Consider the following 22,603-nt stretch of genomic DNA (forward strand, 5'->3'; position numbering starts at 1 on the left):
CCCCCAGATTGCAACGCTATTTCCCCACATGATGTGAGCAGAAAGCGGAATGTGACTGTTTCATCACATTTCCCGAGCAATACCAAGGCCGACCTACATGAGTTACTTGCTCGTATCGGTGAATTTGGCGGCATATTGTTAAGCCCTCCTTGTGCAACTATGCAGCATCGGGAAGGCATTCATATCGGAGTTGGGTGAGTTCAAATTTCAGCACACAAAAGCAGAGCCTTCTCTAAGTAGAGGTAGAAGTAGAGGTAGAAGCGAAGGCTCCGGGCTTATCGTGGGCCCCCCACATTCTCTGGGCGCCCCCCGCCTCTCCCCTGACCACCATCACGATTTACCAGCCCCTGTTCATGGATCCATGGTCCACCCTGGTTTCTTCAATGCCAAGTGCCGGGCGGCGGTCAGCCCACCCCCATGTGCATGTAGGTATGTAGGTATGTAGGTATGCGGAACTCGCTGGCACTGCAGCTCATTATTACTTGCTCAGTACCAATCTACTGGAGGTGTATACGTATGCAAATAATGCATGGGCGGGTACCTAGGTATGTGGATGGACCGGTTGCGTGAGTGTCGATCAGTCCCCGTCTGGGCAACCCTGAGTGCCGTGTTTATAACTCGGATTAGCTTAATGCCGTTCTACCTCGCCCCGACTGATCTACCAATCTCACCCCTAGATGCGGTAAGTGTACAGAGTCCACTTACTTACTTCGGCAGGCCGAAAGCCTCTAACGCACGGCGCTATCCCGGAGTGCGCCGCCATAATAATTATCGATCTCTCCATCATTGTTTCTCTTTCAAGGAAACAGCGCAAGCTTGTTGGAACCGCCGCAGTGCATACAGCGCTTGGCAGGCGGGATATACCGCGCGCCTCATATATCCTAGGTACCTAAGCAGGTAGGTATTCGTATTATTCGTCCTAATAACCGCTACCGCCGACTTACGAATCCGTGAAACGACTAGCTGACTGGCTCGCCTTCCCTCTATAGTTTGGCAAGGAAGAAACGATTTCCCTGAGCCCCTATAGTGCCGTTCCAGCCATCGGTGACTACGTGCAAATGAGGCACCGGGTTGCTGATGCCAAGCCTTTAAACGATCCTGACGGTCCGACTACGCCTACGACTATACTTTGTCCATTTACTTACCTCAGGTACCTACATAGTGAACAGTGTATTTGTTTACATACTCCGAAGGGTTTGATTTATGGAACGTGACAATTGACATTTCGTCAGGCCTTAGTCACTCCCTAGGGCTGCCATTCACCCTACGGTATCAAGTCACGTTACAAATTATCCTTGCTGCCTTGTTATTTTACGCATGAAAGATCTTATATGGCGGTGCCAGATCTATAATTGGAAACCAGTCGTGTTTTCTCTCCCTAGATGTATTTTCACCCCCTAAGGAATCGCTATGAGGCTGAGATGTCTTGATAGCCACTACAAGTGTTATGCTATAGCAACGCAATTTATTTGGTAGATACACAGCTCCATAAGGACAACCCCGTGCGATTGGAGTCCTCATCGAATCAATCCTTCCAGCGATGCTCGGCTTTAGGTATCTCAGATAGATATATTAAGCGAAATCTGGCGACGAACGGCACAGCACTTGTTCTCGGTGAACTGAGAAGTACTGATTAATGACAAACCCTCCCTAGAGGTAGTTCCGGACTACCGAGTGCCAAAGACAAAAGTTCCTGCGCCAAGGAAATGCCCGTATAACTCAACCAACATTCGTCCGCTCTTAACTCCTATTAGCAGGCCATTTGCCCATGAGCTGCCTTGCAACCAATATTCCCTACATACTACACACCTAGAAACCCAAGGTATCGTCTTATTATTATTATTATTATTATTATTTAGCTTTGCCTCCTTCCCCTTTTTATTCTAGGCGCGCTTGAATTCCCCCCTCGATCGTGTCAAATCAGTTTTTCGTCAACGTTAGATATTGCGGATCGAGATTTCTGAATAACTGAAAGAGGTCCTTACGCTACGACTCGTGAATTCGATAAGTAGTACCTTATACATCAGTTTGGCCCTCAACTTAGGCTTACACTTCGCCTCACGATTCTAGGGTTACCAAAAGAGCCCCCATTGACAAGATTCGTCAGTTACTAAGCTGCATAACATTGTTCGGGAATATCGCCCTATTCTGAATCGTCGCGCCCATGTCAAGAGAGCAAGAAGTAAATTAGTACGGTAAAGGTCTATTTATTCCAAAGAGACAGTTACTTGTCTAGTAAAGTATGTACTAAAACGCAGACAAAACAACACCGGATTAACTCAAGGATTGGTGAATATATTAGAGCCGACACCATATGGCTCGCTTTACAGCCCATCTGCAAACGACATGCCTCCGGCACCCTTATCCACGGCCATGCTGTGCTGCAGCCCACATACTTCAAAAAGTTTCAAGGGCGTGATGTGTTTAGGTGTACCGACTACACCCTCATTCTTTAGCCGGGTTAGGGTTTCGCGTATAGCCACGTACGCGGGCGCCAACGTAGCAAAGCTGAAGATCATAATGCGGAATCCCATTTCACGAGCTTCACCAACGGTGATAACAGGGCTTTTTCCATTCTCAACCGAATTTAGCAATAGCGGCCACGGTGCCAGGTCCTTCACAGCTTGTGCTGCTTGAGCTTTAGAGGTGAATCCTTCTAGAAGCCCAACATCTGCGCCCTCTTCTCGGGCTGCCCGAAGTCGAGATATGCACTCATCGTACCCAAGGGCCTGAAGAGCATCGGTTCTTGCGATCAGTACGAAATCAGATTGCATTCGCACACGCGCTGCATGTGCAGCTCTAATACGCGATATGTATTCGTCATGTGGCACAACCTTCTTGCCACTGAGATGGCCGCAGCGCTTAGTAAGTACCTAATTCGCCGATAGAGGTCAGCCATTTGTGAAAGGGGGGCGGGGGTGACCTAGGGAGTGGCTCTTTCATCGTGCCAGAGGAGAGTATCCCCTGGAAATACCATTTGAACAGCACAGGTTCAGATTTGAGGTAGAAGGAGACTTACTTGATCTTCCAAATGGGCACCCGCCACGCCGGCGCGAATGTATTGCTCCACGGTGCGAGCAGCCATGATGGGGCCTAAGAGAAGAACGTTAGAGTTGGTGGTACTCTCATAACTAATGACTAGGGTATTTCGGTTTAACATGGCAACTCGAGAATCACGACGCCTGAGCAAAACTTACCACCGTAGCCTGTATCCATGTCGGCGATCACTTTACACGTTGAAGTTAGCCATTGCTGCTCCCCAATGTACTGATATCTATTGGGGATTCTCAGGAATATTTGGTATGAACATCTATCGTCATAAAGGCAGGGTGAAGGTACCAGATGCTACTTACAAGGTGGACCAAAAGGGTCAAGGTTAGCAATCATCTCAGCGTTCTCTCTCATTTCATGCAACTGAGCAATTGCCAGGTCTGGTTGCCCAATACGTGAAGCCGTAGTCCCTGCTCCTGTCTTCATTATATTGTTAGCCTCCGGGAGCATCGTGTATTTAGATTTACCTACCATATATAGTGCATTGAAACCAAGCTCCATCGCCGTACGTGCGGAAAGCCCATCATAAACCCCAGGGCAAACGATCAGCTCGTTAGTCTCGAGTAACATCTTACGGAGCTTCTTAGCTCCAGAAGACGGCTCGATGATGCTAGCAGCAACATGATCGAGTTGAAGCGAGCCATCCACAGAAGGGGGGTCCGTAACGATGTCTGCTGGCGTGGAAGCAGTGCTGCTGTCGTTCTCCGGAAGCTCTATTGTATTGATCAAAAGATTTTGCTTGATTGGCTCAGTAAATTTGTTGGGAATAAAGCCCACTGCCGTTTGGAGAATCATATCAGTTTGATCCTCCAGTCTGGGTCGAGGATCGTGAGGCATAACTACAGGGAGAGCCATGATTAACTGGTACGTTTCGTTGTAAGTAGAATGAAGGTTCTTAATCTCAGTGCGTAGGCTGTCCAGTGCTGATGTCGAGAGGAACAGACTCAAGTTGGACAATTGGGGAGACATGAAATTTATATTCCTTCCCAACCACTCACTTACTTGTACGCTATACGCTGTACTACTACCATCACCCCAGGAATCATATACTATTCTGACACAACCCTCCTCCAGTAACTCCGGCGTGTCCATGGCCTGTCAGTACCACGAATTACACTATTCGGCTTGGCGCATATGTGGCTTTCACTCCTTTCACTTGTCTAGGATGGCTAGATCGCCGATGTTAAGCGCCATTTCCGCAAGACTTGGAGGAGACCAGTCCTCAGGATTCATAAAACAAGTGTGTCACGTATCTCATTGAAGGGTTACCTCAAGGCGTCATCTAGCCGCCGTAGATAGGCTACGAGACACCTTTCGACCCTCAACGCCTCTCATATATACTGTATACTTAAAACTCGCAACGCAGGAATACTATATGGACACTATACAACACCCGCAACTGACTTGTACAATTTCTAATACACGAGAGAAAGGATGTCAAACTGAAGAAAAACACGCGCCATCAATTAGGATACGTATATGTCCTCAGGCAACATGTCCAGCAAATTTGTATGCGGCCAAGTAAGCCAAGTCTATTTCTCCAATTCCTATCTTCCTACCATTTAGGTCATCATATTCCCATGCAGCATACGAGGCACTCAACTGCACACGGTGGACTGATCCTTGCGAGTCTTCAGAATAGGTTATTAGCGTGGATCACCTACCTATGAAAGCGGGTAAAACCCCTTGCCATCTCAAGAAAAAGCACGACCAATGGACATCTCGATGCGACCTGCGGCCTTATCTTGGGGCATCATTTTACTGCTACTCCTCGTCCTTGCTGACGGATCCTCGATACTGAGTCTTCTAGACCACAGGAGCGCGTGATGTGAGTACCTGGCGGACTAGAGAGTATCCGATACAAACTTCCCCGTCGCGCACACTCAGCTTCCCTTAGCTATAGTAATACGCTACGGAGCAAATCGGTCGCAAGTGGCCAATCCGGCTAGACACGCTAGGACTGGGTTCCAAATGGGAGCATTTCCATCCTAAAATATAGCCGAATAGATTATAGAGTAGGGACTAGATCTCCTATTCGTTCAGCTGGGGTTGTCAGCCATCAGCGCCGGTATGATTTACTTTTGTATGGAAAGTCCCGTAGTCGCCGATGGCCCACTCTACACCCTCTTAAAATCGAGACGTATAATGAGAATATAGTTTGAGTCACATCTAACTACCTACTCTAAGACCACGACGCCACCTTCATTATCTACCCCTAATGACCGGTTTGAAGTTTCGCCGTATTTTCTCCAGGTCCATCGGTTAAATAACGGCAACAAAAGGAACTGAGAAGTTCCAGTTCTGGGCGTTTATTATTTACAAGCAGCTTCTATAATTGGTTTAATGTACATGCAGAACGATTCGCGAGTGACGGGCCGAGCCGGGGAAAGTAGCCGGAGATACCTTAGATCGCTTGGCTACATCGCCTACATATATGTATATCACACACAGATGTACTCCTGTCGTACTTCTAATCTTCATCATGATGTAATTCAACCCTTCTATCTACGATCCATAATTCACTGCAGATAAGCATTCCCAGCCTCACTCAGCTCATTCTCGCAAAGCGCTCGTCGACATATTTCCAAGTTGGTAAGACCTAAGGTGTAATGATTGTTTTTGAGGAAAATCTACGAAATCAAGGGGATCACGTCGGTTGTAATTTAGATCTAGTTAAACTCATCCTGGATCCTGCAATCGACCGTCGTGACATCCATGATCGACCACGTAAGGATATATGGAGATACTTAACCTTCCACGCTGAATTTTCCCCGGGTCAGATCCCTATTCTGGCAACACACATATTATTTGCAGAATATGTAAATATACTAGGTACCTTTATCACGACGGAGTTACACAGTAGGCCCTCCAGAAGGCCTGCCAAAAGCAAGCCCATCCTGTTGAGGGTTTTTTTCTCCCTTTCGCGTGCAGACCGAGGAGCATCCCTACCCCCAGCTGCCTTGGCTTGCTTGGCTCATTGAGCAGCTTCTGCGGTGCTTAGAAGTGTTTGATTAGATCAGTCATAATCTATTGTCAAGGATTATTTTTGGCTAACAAGTACAACTTTCAGATAATCTTATAGCAAAGTTACAGTATTAAACAACCTCAGCGAGTCATGGAGGCTGGCCAGTATCTTGGGGCCCTCCTATATCCAAAACACATCAACTAATCACGATGTCAAGTCCGTACATAGTGTTGAGGTAATCTTTAGTGGATTCGATCAATCACATTCTTCATCGGACCGTCTGAAAGTACACCGTCTCTGGCGAGAGATGAGCCACGAAACCCCTGCATCGTGATTAGCACCTAGACCTCAACAGCTCGAGGAGAAGTGGAAAATGGCGTTTCTCAATAAGCTACCTAGGTACTTAATTTAACGACTCAGCTCTCCCTTCTGGTCCGAATGCTTAGGCTTACTCAACCATGCAGCTCGGGATAGTATGAAAGATGCTGGTCTATTTGGCGCTCACGGCCTCCTATTTGACAACGGGAAAACTCCTATGTCATCTGTCTTGGGGTGGTGTGAATTGGCTAAGCTGATTCGCCCCTTGAGGTTACACGTCGCGGGATCCAGCAGGCAACAAGTAACAAGACCCTGCCGCCAAGCACGAGCCGCACCTACGTCCCGGAGATAGGCGTCATAGTCGAACAGCGAGCCCTCTTAGCTCAGCTTTGATCCGAGACATTGATTGCATTAGCCACACTGAACTGTCTAGACCCCCGAATCCGGTGGCGCTGCGGACCTAGATTGTAATTGCCATTGTTTTTGCTTTTGCTTCTTATCATGTAGATCCCGCAGTATGGGTTGTCTGAAAGATAATGCGGATAATAGGTAAGTCCATCAGGAACGCCAACCCCTTTCATTTACCGGCCCAGCCAATTTCTCATCTTGCCACGATCCGGGGGTCTTGGTATCTTCACTTCGCGACGGAAGTCCCCGAGATATTGCGTGCGAATCTGAGGGATTTAGAATATCTGAAGCTTTTCTGTATGTGTATTAGGTGGGTGGGTAGCTGGGCAGCGCTAAGAAGGACATTTCATCCCCGTACTCACTATTGATATTCGTTAGACTACCTTGGTAATCCGCCTTATCTACCTAGTCCTTTGCTCATTTTCCCATAGCAATTTTTCAACCTACAACCTCGTCAATATTCCTCTTTTCTTAAATATCAAATGCGATTACGAATATATAAACCATATCTCGACATCATACCACTACAATCACCGCCATGCCAGAGGAGAAGCTCGAGCCCAGCCAAGGCTACAGCTCAGGGCCAATTGAGCCAAGATCTTACGGTCGTCATCTCTTAGAGCGGTTTTCTGAGAAGGTCGATTCTACTGTAGGGGCTGTACCCCTGTTAGCCTGTTGTTTCGCAACTGGCCTCACTGACGGGACTCTCTATAACGGTAGGGGATAACACGATCCTATCGCCTCACAAAGACTTCATAGTTGACACAACTACCCCATAGCCTACGGTACTTTCGTGTCGATGCAAACTGGTACGTTGTTGACAGTCCTAAATTCCGAAATTGTCCTTCCAGGGCCATTTTAACACTTGATCTAGGAAACACCGTTTTCGTCGCACTCGGTACATCAGGGCAGAATAATAAGCCGTATGGATGGGCCCGTTCGCTTTGTTCCATTGGATGTTTCACCATAGGCTGTTTTGCCTTCTCCCAGTTGCACAAGTTAATCGGTGGCGGTCGCCTTCGAAGAACACTATGTGCCTCATTCCTTGCTCAAACCATCTGCGTTGTTGTCGCAGCATCCATTATCCAAGCTGGTGTTATCGACGGAAGTTATCCTTCAAACAGGAATCCTGCGGATGTAAACTTCGCCGAGCTCGCAATTGTGGCATTACTCAGTTTCCAGGCTGGGGGTCAGATCGTGAACAGTCGGGCATTGGGGATCAGTGAAGTCCCGACTACTGTCATAACATCTCTGTTGTGCGATCTTGTCATAGACGAAAGAATCCTAGAGCCATTCAGGAAGAACGTGAAGCGAAACCGCAGGGTCGTGGCTTTCGTGCTTACATTTCTAGGCGCGGTATGCGGTGGATGGATCTCCAAAGCTACAGGCGCTGTACAGCCAAGTCTATGGTTTGTTGCAGCCATTAAGGGGACGATTACGCTCTCATGGGTATTCGTTAAGAAGGTTAACTAATATTAGTTGGTCTCTGGCTTATACAGTTATTCAGTGATTATTGTTCATATTACATTAAAACAACCTAATCACCTATAAACACCGGCCCATAGTAACAATAACAACATAAGGCGTGTTCACATTCACATATATAATGTCCAATAGTATAGGAATATTTATCAATTATATTTAGGGTGTATAACGAGGCTAGACGCAGGAGTTATGTTCCATATGGACAACCACTGATACCCGGATCCTAGTAGGAGCTAGACCTAGTCCCGTCACAACTCTTACGCCATCCTGATCCTGTTTCCAGTAGGGTATTTTTTCATAGCCCATAACCCCTATTACCCGAACGCCCTCAAACCCAAACCTCTATTTCCGAGCCCATGATCAAATATCGAAGGTCAAGTTGGGAACAGCCTGGGCCTCGGAGCTCCAGACTCTTAACGCCGTCGTGAGAGCTAGGCATGCGAACTCCTGGCCCAATGCCTTGCCACTTCCGAGAAGCTCGAACTTAAAGGGTCTGCAATTCGGCACGAAGGCTGCCGGAAGCAAGGATTTCTCAGTTGCCCAAACGGCTACGACCTCCTTTCCATCGCTGGTCTCGCCCACGGCCCTCGTCGCCCTCGAACCACCCTGTCCTCCTCCAGGTCCCTCACTCCCCAGTCGTACTAGCTTAAATCCCTTGGCATTGCGGAATGCGACGTGGACCTCACTGCCTCGGGTGGCTCTCCATTCAAATTTCTCATGGCGTGAGCCAATTGCGAGCGAGAAGTTATAGCGAACATGCATGCCATCGTCAATTGGTGTGGTCAAGGAAACCTCGATAGCGCCGGTGTTGGAGATCGGGGATTGTATCTTGACGATGTTTCTGTAAGTGCCTTTGTACGGCGCCGGCTTGCTTACCGACGCGAGAACCGGGCCTCGCACGGTTGATCCAGCATGAAGGACCAAGAGAGGTGATCGGCTGGAGAAAGCGTCGACCGTAACCGTGAAACGTAACTCTTGGTCAAGTTGACCTAGGTGAAACATAACCGGGGTCAGGGAGTTCGGGAAAATAGCCCTGAGATAAGTCGGGATCTCGATATCCATGTTAGGTGCCATCTGTTAAATTAGCAAGTGAATTTGAGGTGAAAGAACCATTATCTCAAGCTACCTTCTTTATGTTATTGGCCGCTAAAGTAGACGTTATCTTTCGTCGGTGACGACGTGTAAGACGTTGAATATTTAAGTGAACTCTCCGTCAGAATGATCGATCTCGGGGGTTGGGATGATCAAATCAAAGTTGAGGAAGAAAAAGCGTGATGTTGCTATCTTCAGAAAGATCAATCATGGGTGGGATAGGAAGAGTTGTAGTGAGAAATGTGAGAGAAAATCTCACTTATTAAATAAATAATCCAGTCACCTAGTGCATGGAAGACGCCAAACTCATGTGCAGGTGACAAGACTCTCGCATACGGAGAACAGCATAGTCACTGTGAAAGCACATCGTAGGTATCAACTTGAAGCAACTCACAACTCCCTACTGTGCTCTGTGCCTGAATGTATACAGTGCTGACGAGGAGTAATATAAGTAAAGGGATAGCAAACTGTGCACAGCAGATAAGGACATATAATTAGATGACAGTGTCAGGAGAGCATGGCAACTAAATATTTTACGCATACCGCAACATAGCACTGTGTCCATTATACAAGATGTCCAGTTTGGTTGTCGGTATTTTCGAACTCTTGATCTCTCATGATTCGTTCATTCCTTTAATCGTAAAAAAGGCATATAACGATGCCAACCGGCTCCCACGACTTCCCTACAACCACGGGCCCTTCACCCTAGGCCGGGTGTTAGGAAACCGCTACCAGCCATTTCGATGATACGCAGCAAACTGGATAGATGTGTTTTGCCATAGTTCATCCCCTCGAAGTTGAGGCTCGGATTTTATAATCTGCAAACAGTTGGAATTTAATTATCGTAACGTGGTGGCATGGGCGCATTGTAACATGTTCAACGAATCCAACGAACGCAAGAACGGCCAATAAACGAATTCGAATTTCTAGAACTTCTTTTCGTCCGGTATTTTCAGTGCTGCAGTATCATCGTAGTTAAGTTATCGCCGTACGAATCAAGTCCTTCTATATAATATGCGGAATGCCCAATGCAACTTAATGCCTAATAACTTACCACACAACGCAATAGATATCCCACTTCAATGTGTATTTACCGAAGTATCGACTCCCCATTCACCCATCAAATACTTCACCAGGATAACACCATACTCCTCCGGTCCTGCTTCATGGCGAGTCTTTGGTAAATAGTTGAGCATTGTTGTATATTTTCCGATAGTCAACACCGGCAGACGTTCTCATTCCAGATATCATCAGATTGCTATAAAATCCAGCAAACATTTCCTATATTCGAGTCTCGCGACTAGTAAGCGTGTCCCTGTCTAACGCCTCTATTTCCACTATATCGAAGGAAACGCGATTAACTTACCCCATGCACTGCCGCAGAGGATGGCACAACCGGTACCTTCGCAGCAAGTCTTTTCACTCTGGACTGAGGATGGCACTGCAGAATTAGGTTGCCAATCCGACTTTACAAGTGAAGGATGTCCCACTCCTACTACTATTCAAGAACCAATACTACAAACCGAGGCGAAGAAGCGTACCGTCATGGGCCCCCAAGTGACTGTCAATATTTACAGCTCCGGCGGGGCAAGTAGCAGGGGGTCAAGTGCTGGGGGACTAGGGGGATCTGGTTCTGCAGAAGGAACTGGCGGGGGATTTACTGTCGCCGACAACAGCCTTGCTCGCCATACGAACTCCATTGCTAGCTTGGAAGCCCAAATGAAAGAATTATCCAGGAAAGTCGAACAGCTCTCAGAAAAGGCTGTTTATGGGGTTATGGTCGAAACCAGACAGTGGAGTACGATAGAAGTTCGACCGTGGACTCGGCCTGAATCATCAACAAAGGCACGAATAAGATTCTCAAAGAAATTTCAGTCTGTGCCGGCGGTCACTGCGAGCATATGTGCCGCAGATGTGTCACGAGACCAAAACTTCAGGGTTAAGGTCTACGGTACGGATGTTGACGTCGAGGGGTTCACCATTCATGCTGACAGTTGGGGAAATACGATTCTTTATTCTTGTGGGGTTATGTGGACTGCGATTGGAAGATGATGAACACTCTATGCCTAAGATTTCTCAGGTTATTATATCATTTTTTTTTTCAAATTCGTTTTCAAATCATTAAATGTTTTTGGTCTCTTTTTAAAATTTTTGTAATAAAAAATAAAAAAAATAAGAATTTATTAAATATATTCAATATTTTTTTTTAAAAGTAAATAATTTATATTTTTATTTTATTTTAATAAATTTAAATTAATCTTTTTTATAGAAAAAAATGGGCTACGTTTATTTTAATTATATTATAATGAACTTATATTATAAAAGGGTATAGTTATTATTAAATTAATTAATTTAAGGTATTTTTAATTTAAAAGTAATAATATTAATAATAAATTAAAATATTTTAAATGAATTTTATTATATTAGAAAAATAATTAAAAAATTATAAAAAAAGTAATTAATTATATAATTATTCCTTTTTCCTTTTTTTTAATATTTAAAGTTATTATATTTTAATTATGTTAATTAATTCATTTATATAATTAAATTTATTAAATCATATAAATTATAAATATATTATAATTAAATTATTATTAATTTTTATATTTTATTTCTTTTAAATTTTTAAAATAATTATTTATTAATTTATAATATTATATCCTTCTTTTAAGATTCTTTTATTTATAAAACATAAAAATGTAAAAGCTTACGGCTTAATGGAATTAAAATTTAAAAGATAACCTTAAATAAACTAATATAATAAAAAAATATCTAGTTTTAAAAAGTTCTTTAAAAATTAAAATTAATGTTTATTCCTTAATTTTTTTAATCTAAAGATTTATTATTATATAATATTTTTAACTTTTTAAGATATTATTATAATTTTAAAATTTTTTTATACAATTATAAATTTAAAAAACCTTAGTAATTAATTAAAATTATTATTAAAATCTTAATGTTTATTATTGAGATTTAATTAATATAAAAAAATATTAATAATTATTTTTAATAATATTTTGAATTTATATTATTAATTTTTATAATATTATAATATAATATATTAGGATTTTTATTAATATTATGTTATGACTTAAGAACCTATGTTTATTTTTAAAAGATAAATAAGGTTTAAAATAATTAATGATGATATAATTTTAAATACTTTTTATATATTTAATATATAAAAAAAAAGGATATTTATATAATTATTAAGACATTTCTTATATATTTAATTATTAATTTAAGATTATTTTTTTCAATATAATTAAAAATTTTTTTAAGTTTTTTTAATAATTAAAATGTATTTAATTATTTAATTTATTATTAATATTATTATTTTTAAATTAAGATATTTTAAATTAATTAATTTAATAATAATTATATCTTTTTAAAATATAAGTTTATTATATTTTAATAACTTTTTAATTAATGTTAATATTAAATTAAAAAATGATATAAATCATTTATAAAATATATTAATATTATTATTCATTAAATTCTTTTCTTATTTTATTAATTTTTAAAGAATATTATAATTAAATATAAAATAATTTAATAAATTTTAATTTAAAAAATAAAGAAAAATTAAAGAAAAAGGAATTTTAAAATAAAGACTTAAAGAATTTATAATAATTTAACCTTTTTTTATTTAAATGATTTAAAATTATTATAAATAAAAGAAATATTTTAAAATATATGTATAAATTTTAAAATTAAAAACTTAAAAAGAAATTAAAATTAAATAAAAGAAAAGAATAAAAAGAATAAAAAAGCTTTTAATTAATAGGTAAAAATTATAATTATTAAGATATATATTTTAAAATTTAAAAGAAATTAAAGTTAAAAAAAGTTAAATAAGGGAAGGTTTTCAAGGAATCCTTATTAAAATTTTTTAATAATTAATTCCTTTTTAATCTTTAATATTTTTTAAATTATCAAATAATAATAATAATAAAAATAATAAAGATAAAAAAAAAGAAAGTAAAAGATCTTAATTAAAAAAAAGAATAATTAGCCCTTTGCCATTTATTAAAAGATATAAATTAATTAATCTTTTAATTTATAATAAAATTATAAATATAAAAATTAATTTATATATATATATATATAACTTTATTTATTTTTTTATAAAGAAAATTTATTATAAAAAGAATAATAAATATTTTTTATTATTTAATTTTTAAATAAAATGATTTTTATATAATTTTAATCTATTTTAAAAAATTATTTTAATATATTTTCAAATTATATAAATATTTTAAGAATAAAATATAAATAATATTTAATAAATTATTTAAAAAAGAAATATAAAAAATCATTTTTTATTTTGAAAAAAAAAAATATCTTTTATATGATAAAATTTAAATAATTTATAATTATAAGATAATTATTTAAACATATATAATTTAATTACCTTTATAAAAAAATAATTATCTAAATAAAGGATAAAATTTTTTAAAAAAATAACCTATCATTATTAATCAATATATAATTAAAATAATCTTTTATAATAATAAATCATATAAAAAACATAATAATTTTCATTAAAAATAATGAAAATTTAAAATCTTAACATTATTAATAATAATAAAAAATCTAAAAAAAAAATTAAATAAAATTAAATATAATAATTATTAATATAAGAAATTTAAAAAATAATCATAAATCTTAAAAAAAAATTAATTAATATAATAATACCAATATTAAGATCATTAATTTTGACAATAATTAATATAATTAAGGAAAAATTGGAAAGCCTATTACCTAACTATAATAAAATCTTTAAATAAATACAGGAAAACTTTAAAAACTTTATAAATTATTTAATTAATTATAAGAATAAAATATAATATATATAAAAGAATTTAAAAAAAACATATCTTTTTTCATAAATCTAATTCTTTTTTAAAAATATTTTAAAAATTAAAATATAATATAAAAAAATATATATATGTTTTTAATATAAATTAATAATTAAAATATTATTCTAATATATTTATAAATAATATAAAACGAATAAAATATTAAAAATAAAAAAGAATAAAATTAAATTCCTAAATTAAAACTAATATATTATTTCTAATTAATTAAATAAATTAATTATTATTAATATTATTTTAATAATTTATAATAAGAATTAAATAAGATAAATATTTAAAGAATTTAAAAATATAAAAAATAAAATTCATAAAAAACCTATAAAATTATTATTAAAATATTTAAAAAATAAAAAATATTAAGATTATTTATTATAAAAACATTTAAAAATCTAAACTAAAAAAGAATAATTAAAAAAAATAAGATAAAAAATTTATATATTATCTTATAAAGAAAAATAAAAAAAAATTCATTTTAATAAAATATATTTAAAAGTATTTAAATATTATTATAATATAGAAAAAAAATCAACCATTTTTTAAAAAATAAAATAATAACTTTTTAAAAAAGAATAAAATAATTAATAGATTTATTATAAAGGATAATAAATATAAATAATAAATAATAAAACATAATAAAAAAATTATCAAAAATATTATAAGCTTTATTAATTAATAAAGATAATTATAAAATTAATATAAAAGGAATATAAGTTTAATATATTACTTAATTTAAGATATATAATTAACTTAATTAACTTTGAATTAATTAATAAATATAAAATACCATATTAAATAAAAAAAATATCTTATTAAATTAATAATATTAATAAAAACTTTATTATTTATAATAAAAAAGGAATTAAAAAGGAAATTATAATTATTTTTATTTTAATTTAAGAATATAAAAAAATAATAGTTTTAATACTATTAATATAAATTATAATATAATTTAAAATTAATAATATAAAAATTAACTAAATATATAATTAATTCTGTTAAGATAATGTGACAAACCTATGTCTTAAAGAGGTATAATCATTGTTAGATTAATTAATCTAGGATGTCTTAATTTAAAAGTAATAATATTAATAATAGGCTAAATAATTAAATACATTCTATTTATTAAAAAGGCTTAAAATCCTTGTATTATATTGAAAAATAATGATCTTAAATTAATAATTAAAAAGTAATTAAATATATAGGAAATGTTTATGATTATATAGTTTATTTCTTTTCTTTTTTTTTTATATTTAAAATTATTATAACTTAATTAATTTAATTTTAAATCATTTAAATCATATAAATAAACCAAATCGTAACTCTCTATAGTTCCTTTATGATTAGTCTAAGATATCTCTACCTCTTAGGTCCTTAAATGTTGCCAAATGTTATTAGTTTATAATAGATAAATTGAAAAAAAATTAACTTAAATAAATTAAAATAATAATTAAAAAAGTTATAAATAAATAATATTATAAAGAAATATTTTATATTTTTATATCTTATAATATAATAAATAAATATAAAAGAATTAAATATTTAAAAATAAATTGAAATTAAAAAGAATATATATAAAAATAATAATTTAATTCTTTAATTAATATTAATATTAGGTTAAAAAATGATATAAATTATCTATAAGACATTTTATTATTATTGTTAATTAAATCTTCTTTCATTTTATTAATTTTGAAAAATAAAATAAAAAATCTTTATATTTTTTAAAAATTATGTTTTAAAGGATATTATAATTCAATATAGAATAAATTAATAAATTTTAATATGGAAAATAAAGAAAAATTAAATAAAAAAGAATTTTAACATAAAGATTTAAATAATTTATAATAATTTAATCCTTCATTATTTAAAATACTTATATTTATTTAAATAATTTAAGATTTATTATTAATGAAAAAAATTCTTTAATTTATTAATAAAATAATTCTTTTTAAAATATATTTATAAGTCTTAGAATAAAAAATTTAAAGAGAGATTAGGATTAAAATAAAAAAGGAAAATTAAAAAGATAAAAAAGGCTTTTTTTAATTAATAGGTAATGGTTATAGAAATAAAGGAATAAGTCTAGGAATTTAAGAAGGAATTAATATTAATAAAGATTAAATAAAAAAAATACCTATAAAATCTTTATTGAAATCTTTTTATGAATCCAAATTTCTTTAATTTTTAATATCCCTTAAATTATTAAATAATAATGATAATTAAAATAAAAAATAAAAAAAAATAATAACCTTTTTTTTATTTATTAAAAAATATAAATTAATTAATCCATTAATTTATAATAAAATTTTAAATATTAAAAATTGATTTATATATACAAATTTTAATTTATTTTTTTATAAAAAAAATCTATTATAAAAAAATAATAAATATTTATTATTATTTAATTCCTAAATAAAACTATTTTTATATAATTTTAATATATTTTCAAATTATATAACTATTTTAAAAATAAAATAAGGATAATATTTAATAAATTATTTAAAAAAAAAGAAATATAAAAGGTTATTTATGACCATTGGCAAAAAAAATTATCCTCTATATAATAAAATTTAAATAGTTTACTACCATAGGATAATTATTTAAAAATATATAATTTAATTACTTCTATAAAAGAATAATTAATTAGATAAAAAATTAATTTATTTTTATTAATAAATATATGATCAAAACAATCTTTCATAATAATAAATTATATAAAAGATATAATAAAAAAAAGAAAGGTTCTAAGGTAATAAAGAATTAAAAAAAAGGAATTAATTAAGTTTTAGAATTTTAATATAATTAATAATAATAAAAAATCCAAAAAGGATTTAAATAAAATTCAATATTATAATTATTAAAAATGGAATATTATAAAAACTAATATAAAAAATCTAAAAAATAATCATAGGTTTTAAAAAGAAAAATAGTTAATATAGTAATATTAATACTAAGATTATTAATTTTAATAATATTTAATATTATTAACAAAAAATCAAAAAATCCATTACCTAATTATAATAAAATTATTTAATAAATAAAAACAAAGAATTTTATAAACTAAATGAATCGGTTATAGGATCTTAATATAATAAATATAAAAAACTCTCAGGAAAAAAAAATAAATATCTTTTCTAAAAAAATTAATTCTTTTTTAGAAATATAAGAATCATTAAAAGAATTATAAAAATCATTATAAAATATAGATTAAAATCTAAAAAAAACAAAAACAAAAAAATATTCTTAATATAAATTAATAATTAAAATATTTTTATTATATTATTATAAAATAAAAATATTGTTTTAATATATTTTAATAATATACCATATATGGTTAATTAAATAAATAAATAATTATTATTATTATCTTAATAATTTATAAGATTTTAAATATATATTTAAAAATAATTATGAATGGATTTAGAAATGTAGAAAATAGAATTAAAAAAGAATTTATAAAATCATTATTAAAAAATTATTTAAAGGATAAAAAATATTAATATTATTTATTATAAAAATACTTAAAGATTTGGATTATAAGGGAGTAATTAAAAAGGGATAGGATTGAAAATTTATATAATATTGTTATAAGAATATAAATAGAATTGCCTATATATTATTCTATAAGGAAAAATAAGCTAAAATCATCTTAATTAAATATATTTGGGGATATTTAAAATAAATTATTTAATATTTAAATGCCATCCTAAATAGATATTATATATAATTAATATTATAATATAAAAAGAAAATTAATTATTCCTAAAGATAAATATAATATTTAAAAAATAATAAAATATAATAAAAAAGTTATTAAGAATATTATAAATTTTATTAAATGATAAGAAAAAAACAATATATTTAATAGAAATAATTAAGAAATCTTAATTAATTATAAAATTAATATAGAAAGAATATAGAGTTAATATATTAATTAATTAAGAATATATAATAAATCTAATTAATATAAAATTAATTAATAAACATAAAATATTATATTAAATAAAAAAGATGTTTTATTAAATTAATAATATTAATAAAAGCTTTATTACTTATAATGAAAGAAGAATCAAAAAAGAAACTACAATTTTCTTTATTTTGATCCAAAAATACAAGGAAATAATATCCTTTGATATTATTAATATAAACTATAATTGATTTTATTAAGATAAATTAAAACAAAATTTAATTTTTAAATATTAGAAAAAAGTTAATTTAAAGACATTAAAATAGCAATTATAAGAATTACAAATAAGTAATATTATAAAGAAATATTTTATATCTTTATACCTTATAATATAATAAATTGACATAAAAAAACCAAATAATTAAAAATAAATCAAAATTAAAGAAAAATACATAAAAATATTTCCTAAATTATTTCAAAATAATCTAGATATGGATATAAATATATTAAAATATAATTAATATAATTATAAAATTATATTAAGAAAAAGACAATATTTAAAATTATATTAAATCTATTAAGTAAATTAGGATAAATTAGAAACCTTATATATTATATTCCAGGATAAAGAAATAAAAAGGTTTATATAAAAATCAAAATTATTAATAAGATATCTAATTTTTCTAATACTTAAAAAGAATAAAAATAGGATATCTAAATTAAATAAAAAAGGAAAAGTGATATGGAAGGATGTTTATAATTATTAATAATTAAATAAAATCATAGTTAAGGATGGATATCCTTTATTATATATTAAAAATCTAAAGGAAGAAATAAATGATAATAAATAATTTATATTATTAGATTTAAAATTTATTTTTAATTTTATATAAATTATTAAAAAAGATAAATAAAACATAATTATTAGAATATTATATAATTATTTTAAATATTTGGTAATATCATTTGGATTTATAAATATATTAATCATCTCTTAATGAATAATCTAGGATATTTTATAATGATTCTTTAGAAAAAATATCTTAATTTATTTAAAAACTGAAAAATAATATAAAAAAGATATATATAAAATATTTAAAGTTTTAAAAAAAATTAAATTCCTTATAGATTTAGATAAGAGTAATTTCTTTGTTTAAAAACTTAATTACCTTAGATATATAATCTTTTTAAGGAGAATTAAGATATAAAAATCTAAAATATCTATAATTAAAAAATGGTTAATTTTAAAAATCATTATAGGAATATAAATTTTCTATAATTTTTATAACTATAATAAAGTCTTAATTAAGGTTTTCAAAAAAATTATAGAATTAATAATAATTATAATATATATTAAAAATCTAAAGGATTTTAAATAAATATAAAAAATAAAAAGAATTATAATAAAAGATCTAATAATAAAATTATGTAGTTTAAATAAGAAGAAATAATTATATATTAATGCCTTGAATGGAATAATGGAAATAATATTAGAATAATTAGAAAATAATGGAAAATAATATTTAATTATTTATTTTTCTATGATTTTTAAGAGATTAGAATTAAGATATAAAATATATGATTAAGAATTTATAATCATTTATTAAATATTGAGAAAATAGAGATTATAGATATTAGGAATTATTAAACCTTTAGAAATATATTTAGATTATTATAATCTTAAATCCTTTATAGTTATTAAAATTGTTAATAATAGATAATTATGATGGGTGGATGATTTTATATATTTTAATTTTAAAATCTATTATATTAAGGAAAAGGAGAATATTTAAATAAATATTTTTAATAGATTAAAGGATTTTAATATCAAAAAAGTTAAAGAAGAAAAAGTAATATTTTAAAAAATATTTAATAAATCTCTAATATTATTAATAACTTATTTATTTCAATTATAATATAAATGGGAATAAAAGATTAAAAAAGAAATATTATAAATTAAAGATATTTTATTAATATAGAATTTCATTATTAAGGATATAATATTATATAATAGAAAAATCTATATATTATTAATATTATAAAAAAAATTTATATGAAAGGTATATGAATATCTCTTTTATAAATAATTGGGAATTTTTCAGATTATTATATAATTATAGAAGGGATATAATTTTTAAAAATTAGAAAAATAATTAAAAAAAGTTATTTTAAATTATAATATTTATAATAAGATTAAGGGAATTAAATATAAATTATATAAATTCTTATAGTTAATTAAAGTTCCAGATAAATTATGGAATATTATTATATATAATTTTATGATTAAATTATTTAAATTATAATATCTAATAATTAAAATAGAATATAATAATATATAAATTATTATTAATAAACTCATAAAATATAAATATTTTATATAATTTAAAGAAACCTATATAGTTGAAGATTTAGTTTTTAAATTTATCAAAGAGAAAATTTAATAAATATAAATTACCAAAACAAATTATTTTAAATAAAAATAAGCTCTTTATTTTAGAATTCTGGATTAACTTAATAAAAGAATTAAGAATTAAATAGAAATTCTTTATAATAACTTACTCTTAGATTAATAAATAAATAAAATAATTAAATTAAATATTAGAATAATATTTATAAAGTTATATTAATTATAAATAAGATAATTAAATAAAGTTTTTATTATTTATTATATCTTTATGTAATATTTTAATAAATAATATTAAATATAGCCTGGTATCTTAAGTCTAAATTAGCTTAATAATAACAAGGTAGCTTTAAATATATAGGTTATATATATTATTACTTTTTTTTTTAATTATATACCATACTATATTACTATCTAAAATAGTTTTTAACATTAATTAATTCATTTTTATATCTTATGGTATAGACGATGATATATTAACTTTATTATTACTTGAATTAAGCCATCCATTCTTAGTTAATTTCATTATTTTTGATTTTTAATTCCTTACCGGTTTTATATTATTATATTAAGAACTAGATTTTCAAGAATCAACTTATATTTAATTATTTTTTAATATTATTATAAAATATATAATTTTTATTATTTATATATTATTTTAATTAATAGATTTAGATTTTAAGTCCAAAAATTTTATTAATTTTGTTTTATTAATAAATCTATATTTTTTATTTATTTGAAATGTTTTTTTGAATTATATTAATTTATTATGGAATTAAAAAAAGGTTATAATATTTAATTAATATTATGCCGTATAAGAAAAATATAAAGATAATATCTTTTATTTTTATATATTAGGTAAATAAAAAATAAAAAAGAATATATATAATGTTTGTAAATTTAATATTTTGGGATATTATCTTAATATATAAAAAATAGATAATTGTTTTGTTACTTAGAAATATATCTAAAAAGCTGAAAGATAATCTATATATATTAGAGGGGATATGGCCAAACTTAGATCCATATAAAATAGCAATAAAGGTTCTTAGTAAAAAAAAGTTTTCTAAATTAAAAAATAAGAAATTTTTTTTCCTAAAATCAGAATAGAATTCTTCCAAGATTTAATTTTTTATTATAGTAATATCATCACCTATATTGATAATAAATATTAACCTATTATATTAAAATATAAAATTCCTTAATTATATAGAAAATAGGAATTATTTCTTATAATAAAGAATTAAATCTAAATAAATCTTAATTAAAAATAAGATATTCTTTTTATTATATATTTTATAATATATTTTAATTTATTATAATATAATTATAAATCCTATATATATATATATAGTAATATATATCTTTTTAAAATTATATAAATTTAATTTTTAAAAGATCATTATTATATGAATAATTATTAAAATATATATTTTAAATAATAATAAAAAATATACTATTCTAAATAACATATTTTTTTATAATAAAGATATATTAAAATATTATAAATAAATCTTAAATTATTAAAATAGTTTTTTTTATTATTAATAAATATCAAAAGAAAACCTATTTTGTTATATGGGACTTTCCATATATATATATATATATATATATATTTAATAAAGATCTTTAGGATTATCTAAGCATAAATCATAGATGGTTGAAAAGGAATTACACATTTACGTACATTATAACTCCCCTTTTTATCAAAGATAATATAAAAGATAATAACAAATTATTTAATTAATTTATATAGATAATAAAAAAAGATTCTAATTTTAATAAATAATATTTATTATTTTTTATCTTAAAATATAGAATAATATATTTTATATAAAATTTTTCAAAAACCCCTCCAATCCCCCAAAAAGGGCTATTTAAAAATAAAAGGAACATTTTAAAATTCTAATATAAAACCATATCTAATAAAGTTAATATAATATAAATTATGGAAATTCCCCCCTAAACCCCCTAAAGGAAGCCAAGGCCTTAGACTAGCTAACCCAAACCTTAATCTTAATCCTAATCCTAACCTTAATCCATATTTTAAAATTTAAATCTAAATTTATATCTATAAGAATTAATATATTATA

General features: G+C 29.3%; 4 protein-coding genes across 4 annotated transcripts; 2 read left to right on the forward strand and 2 right to left on the reverse strand.

The window, feature by feature from the left end:
• Nucleotides 1-2,062: 2,062 nt before the first annotated feature.
• Nucleotides 2,063-4,060, reverse strand: F4822DRAFT_384020 (oxaloacetate Acetylhydrolase). The gene is made up of 5 exons (XM_051456485.1): nt 3,523-4,060; nt 3,354-3,471; nt 3,198-3,227; nt 3,020-3,093; nt 2,063-2,873 (listed from the first exon to the last, which is right to left on the reverse strand). Exons 1-5 carry the CDS (start codon nt 4,018-4,020, stop codon nt 2,325-2,327), a joined length of 1,269 nt encoding a protein of 422 aa, XP_051319012.1. The 5' UTR covers nt 4,021-4,060; the 3' UTR covers nt 2,063-2,324.
• A 2,515-nt stretch (nt 4,061-6,575) lies between these two features.
• On the forward strand, nt 6,576-8,389 carry F4822DRAFT_384030 (uncharacterized protein). The gene is made up of 4 exons (XM_051456486.1): nt 6,576-7,039; nt 7,121-7,458; nt 7,522-7,551; nt 7,617-8,389. Exons 2-4 carry the CDS (start codon nt 7,281-7,283, stop codon nt 8,213-8,215), a joined length of 807 nt encoding a protein of 268 aa, XP_051319013.1. The 5' UTR covers nt 6,576-7,039; nt 7,121-7,280; the 3' UTR covers nt 8,216-8,389.
• A 45-nt stretch (nt 8,390-8,434) lies between these two features.
• F4822DRAFT_439399 (uncharacterized protein) lies at nt 8,435-9,412 on the reverse strand. The gene is made up of 2 exons (XM_051462634.1): nt 9,354-9,412; nt 8,435-9,301 (listed from the first exon to the last, which is right to left on the reverse strand). Exon 2 carries the CDS (start codon nt 9,299-9,301, stop codon nt 8,588-8,590), a length of 714 nt encoding a protein of 237 aa, XP_051319014.1. The 5' UTR covers nt 9,354-9,412; the 3' UTR covers nt 8,435-8,587.
• Nucleotides 9,413-10,941: 1,529 nt separating this feature from the next.
• On the forward strand, nt 10,942-11,464 carry F4822DRAFT_384032 (uncharacterized protein). The gene has a single exon (XM_051456487.1). It carries the CDS (start codon nt 11,039-11,041, stop codon nt 11,369-11,371), a length of 333 nt encoding a protein of 110 aa, XP_051319015.1. The 5' UTR covers nt 10,942-11,038; the 3' UTR covers nt 11,372-11,464.
• The last annotated feature ends 11,139 nt before the right edge of the window (nt 11,465-22,603 follow it).

The sequence above is a fragment of the Hypoxylon trugodes genome (assembly GCF_022578975.1).
Source record: "Hypoxylon trugodes strain CBS 135444 unplaced genomic scaffold F4822scaffold_1, whole genome shotgun sequence".
NCBI lineage: Eukaryota > Fungi > Ascomycota > Sordariomycetes > Xylariales > Hypoxylaceae > Hypoxylon > Hypoxylon trugodes.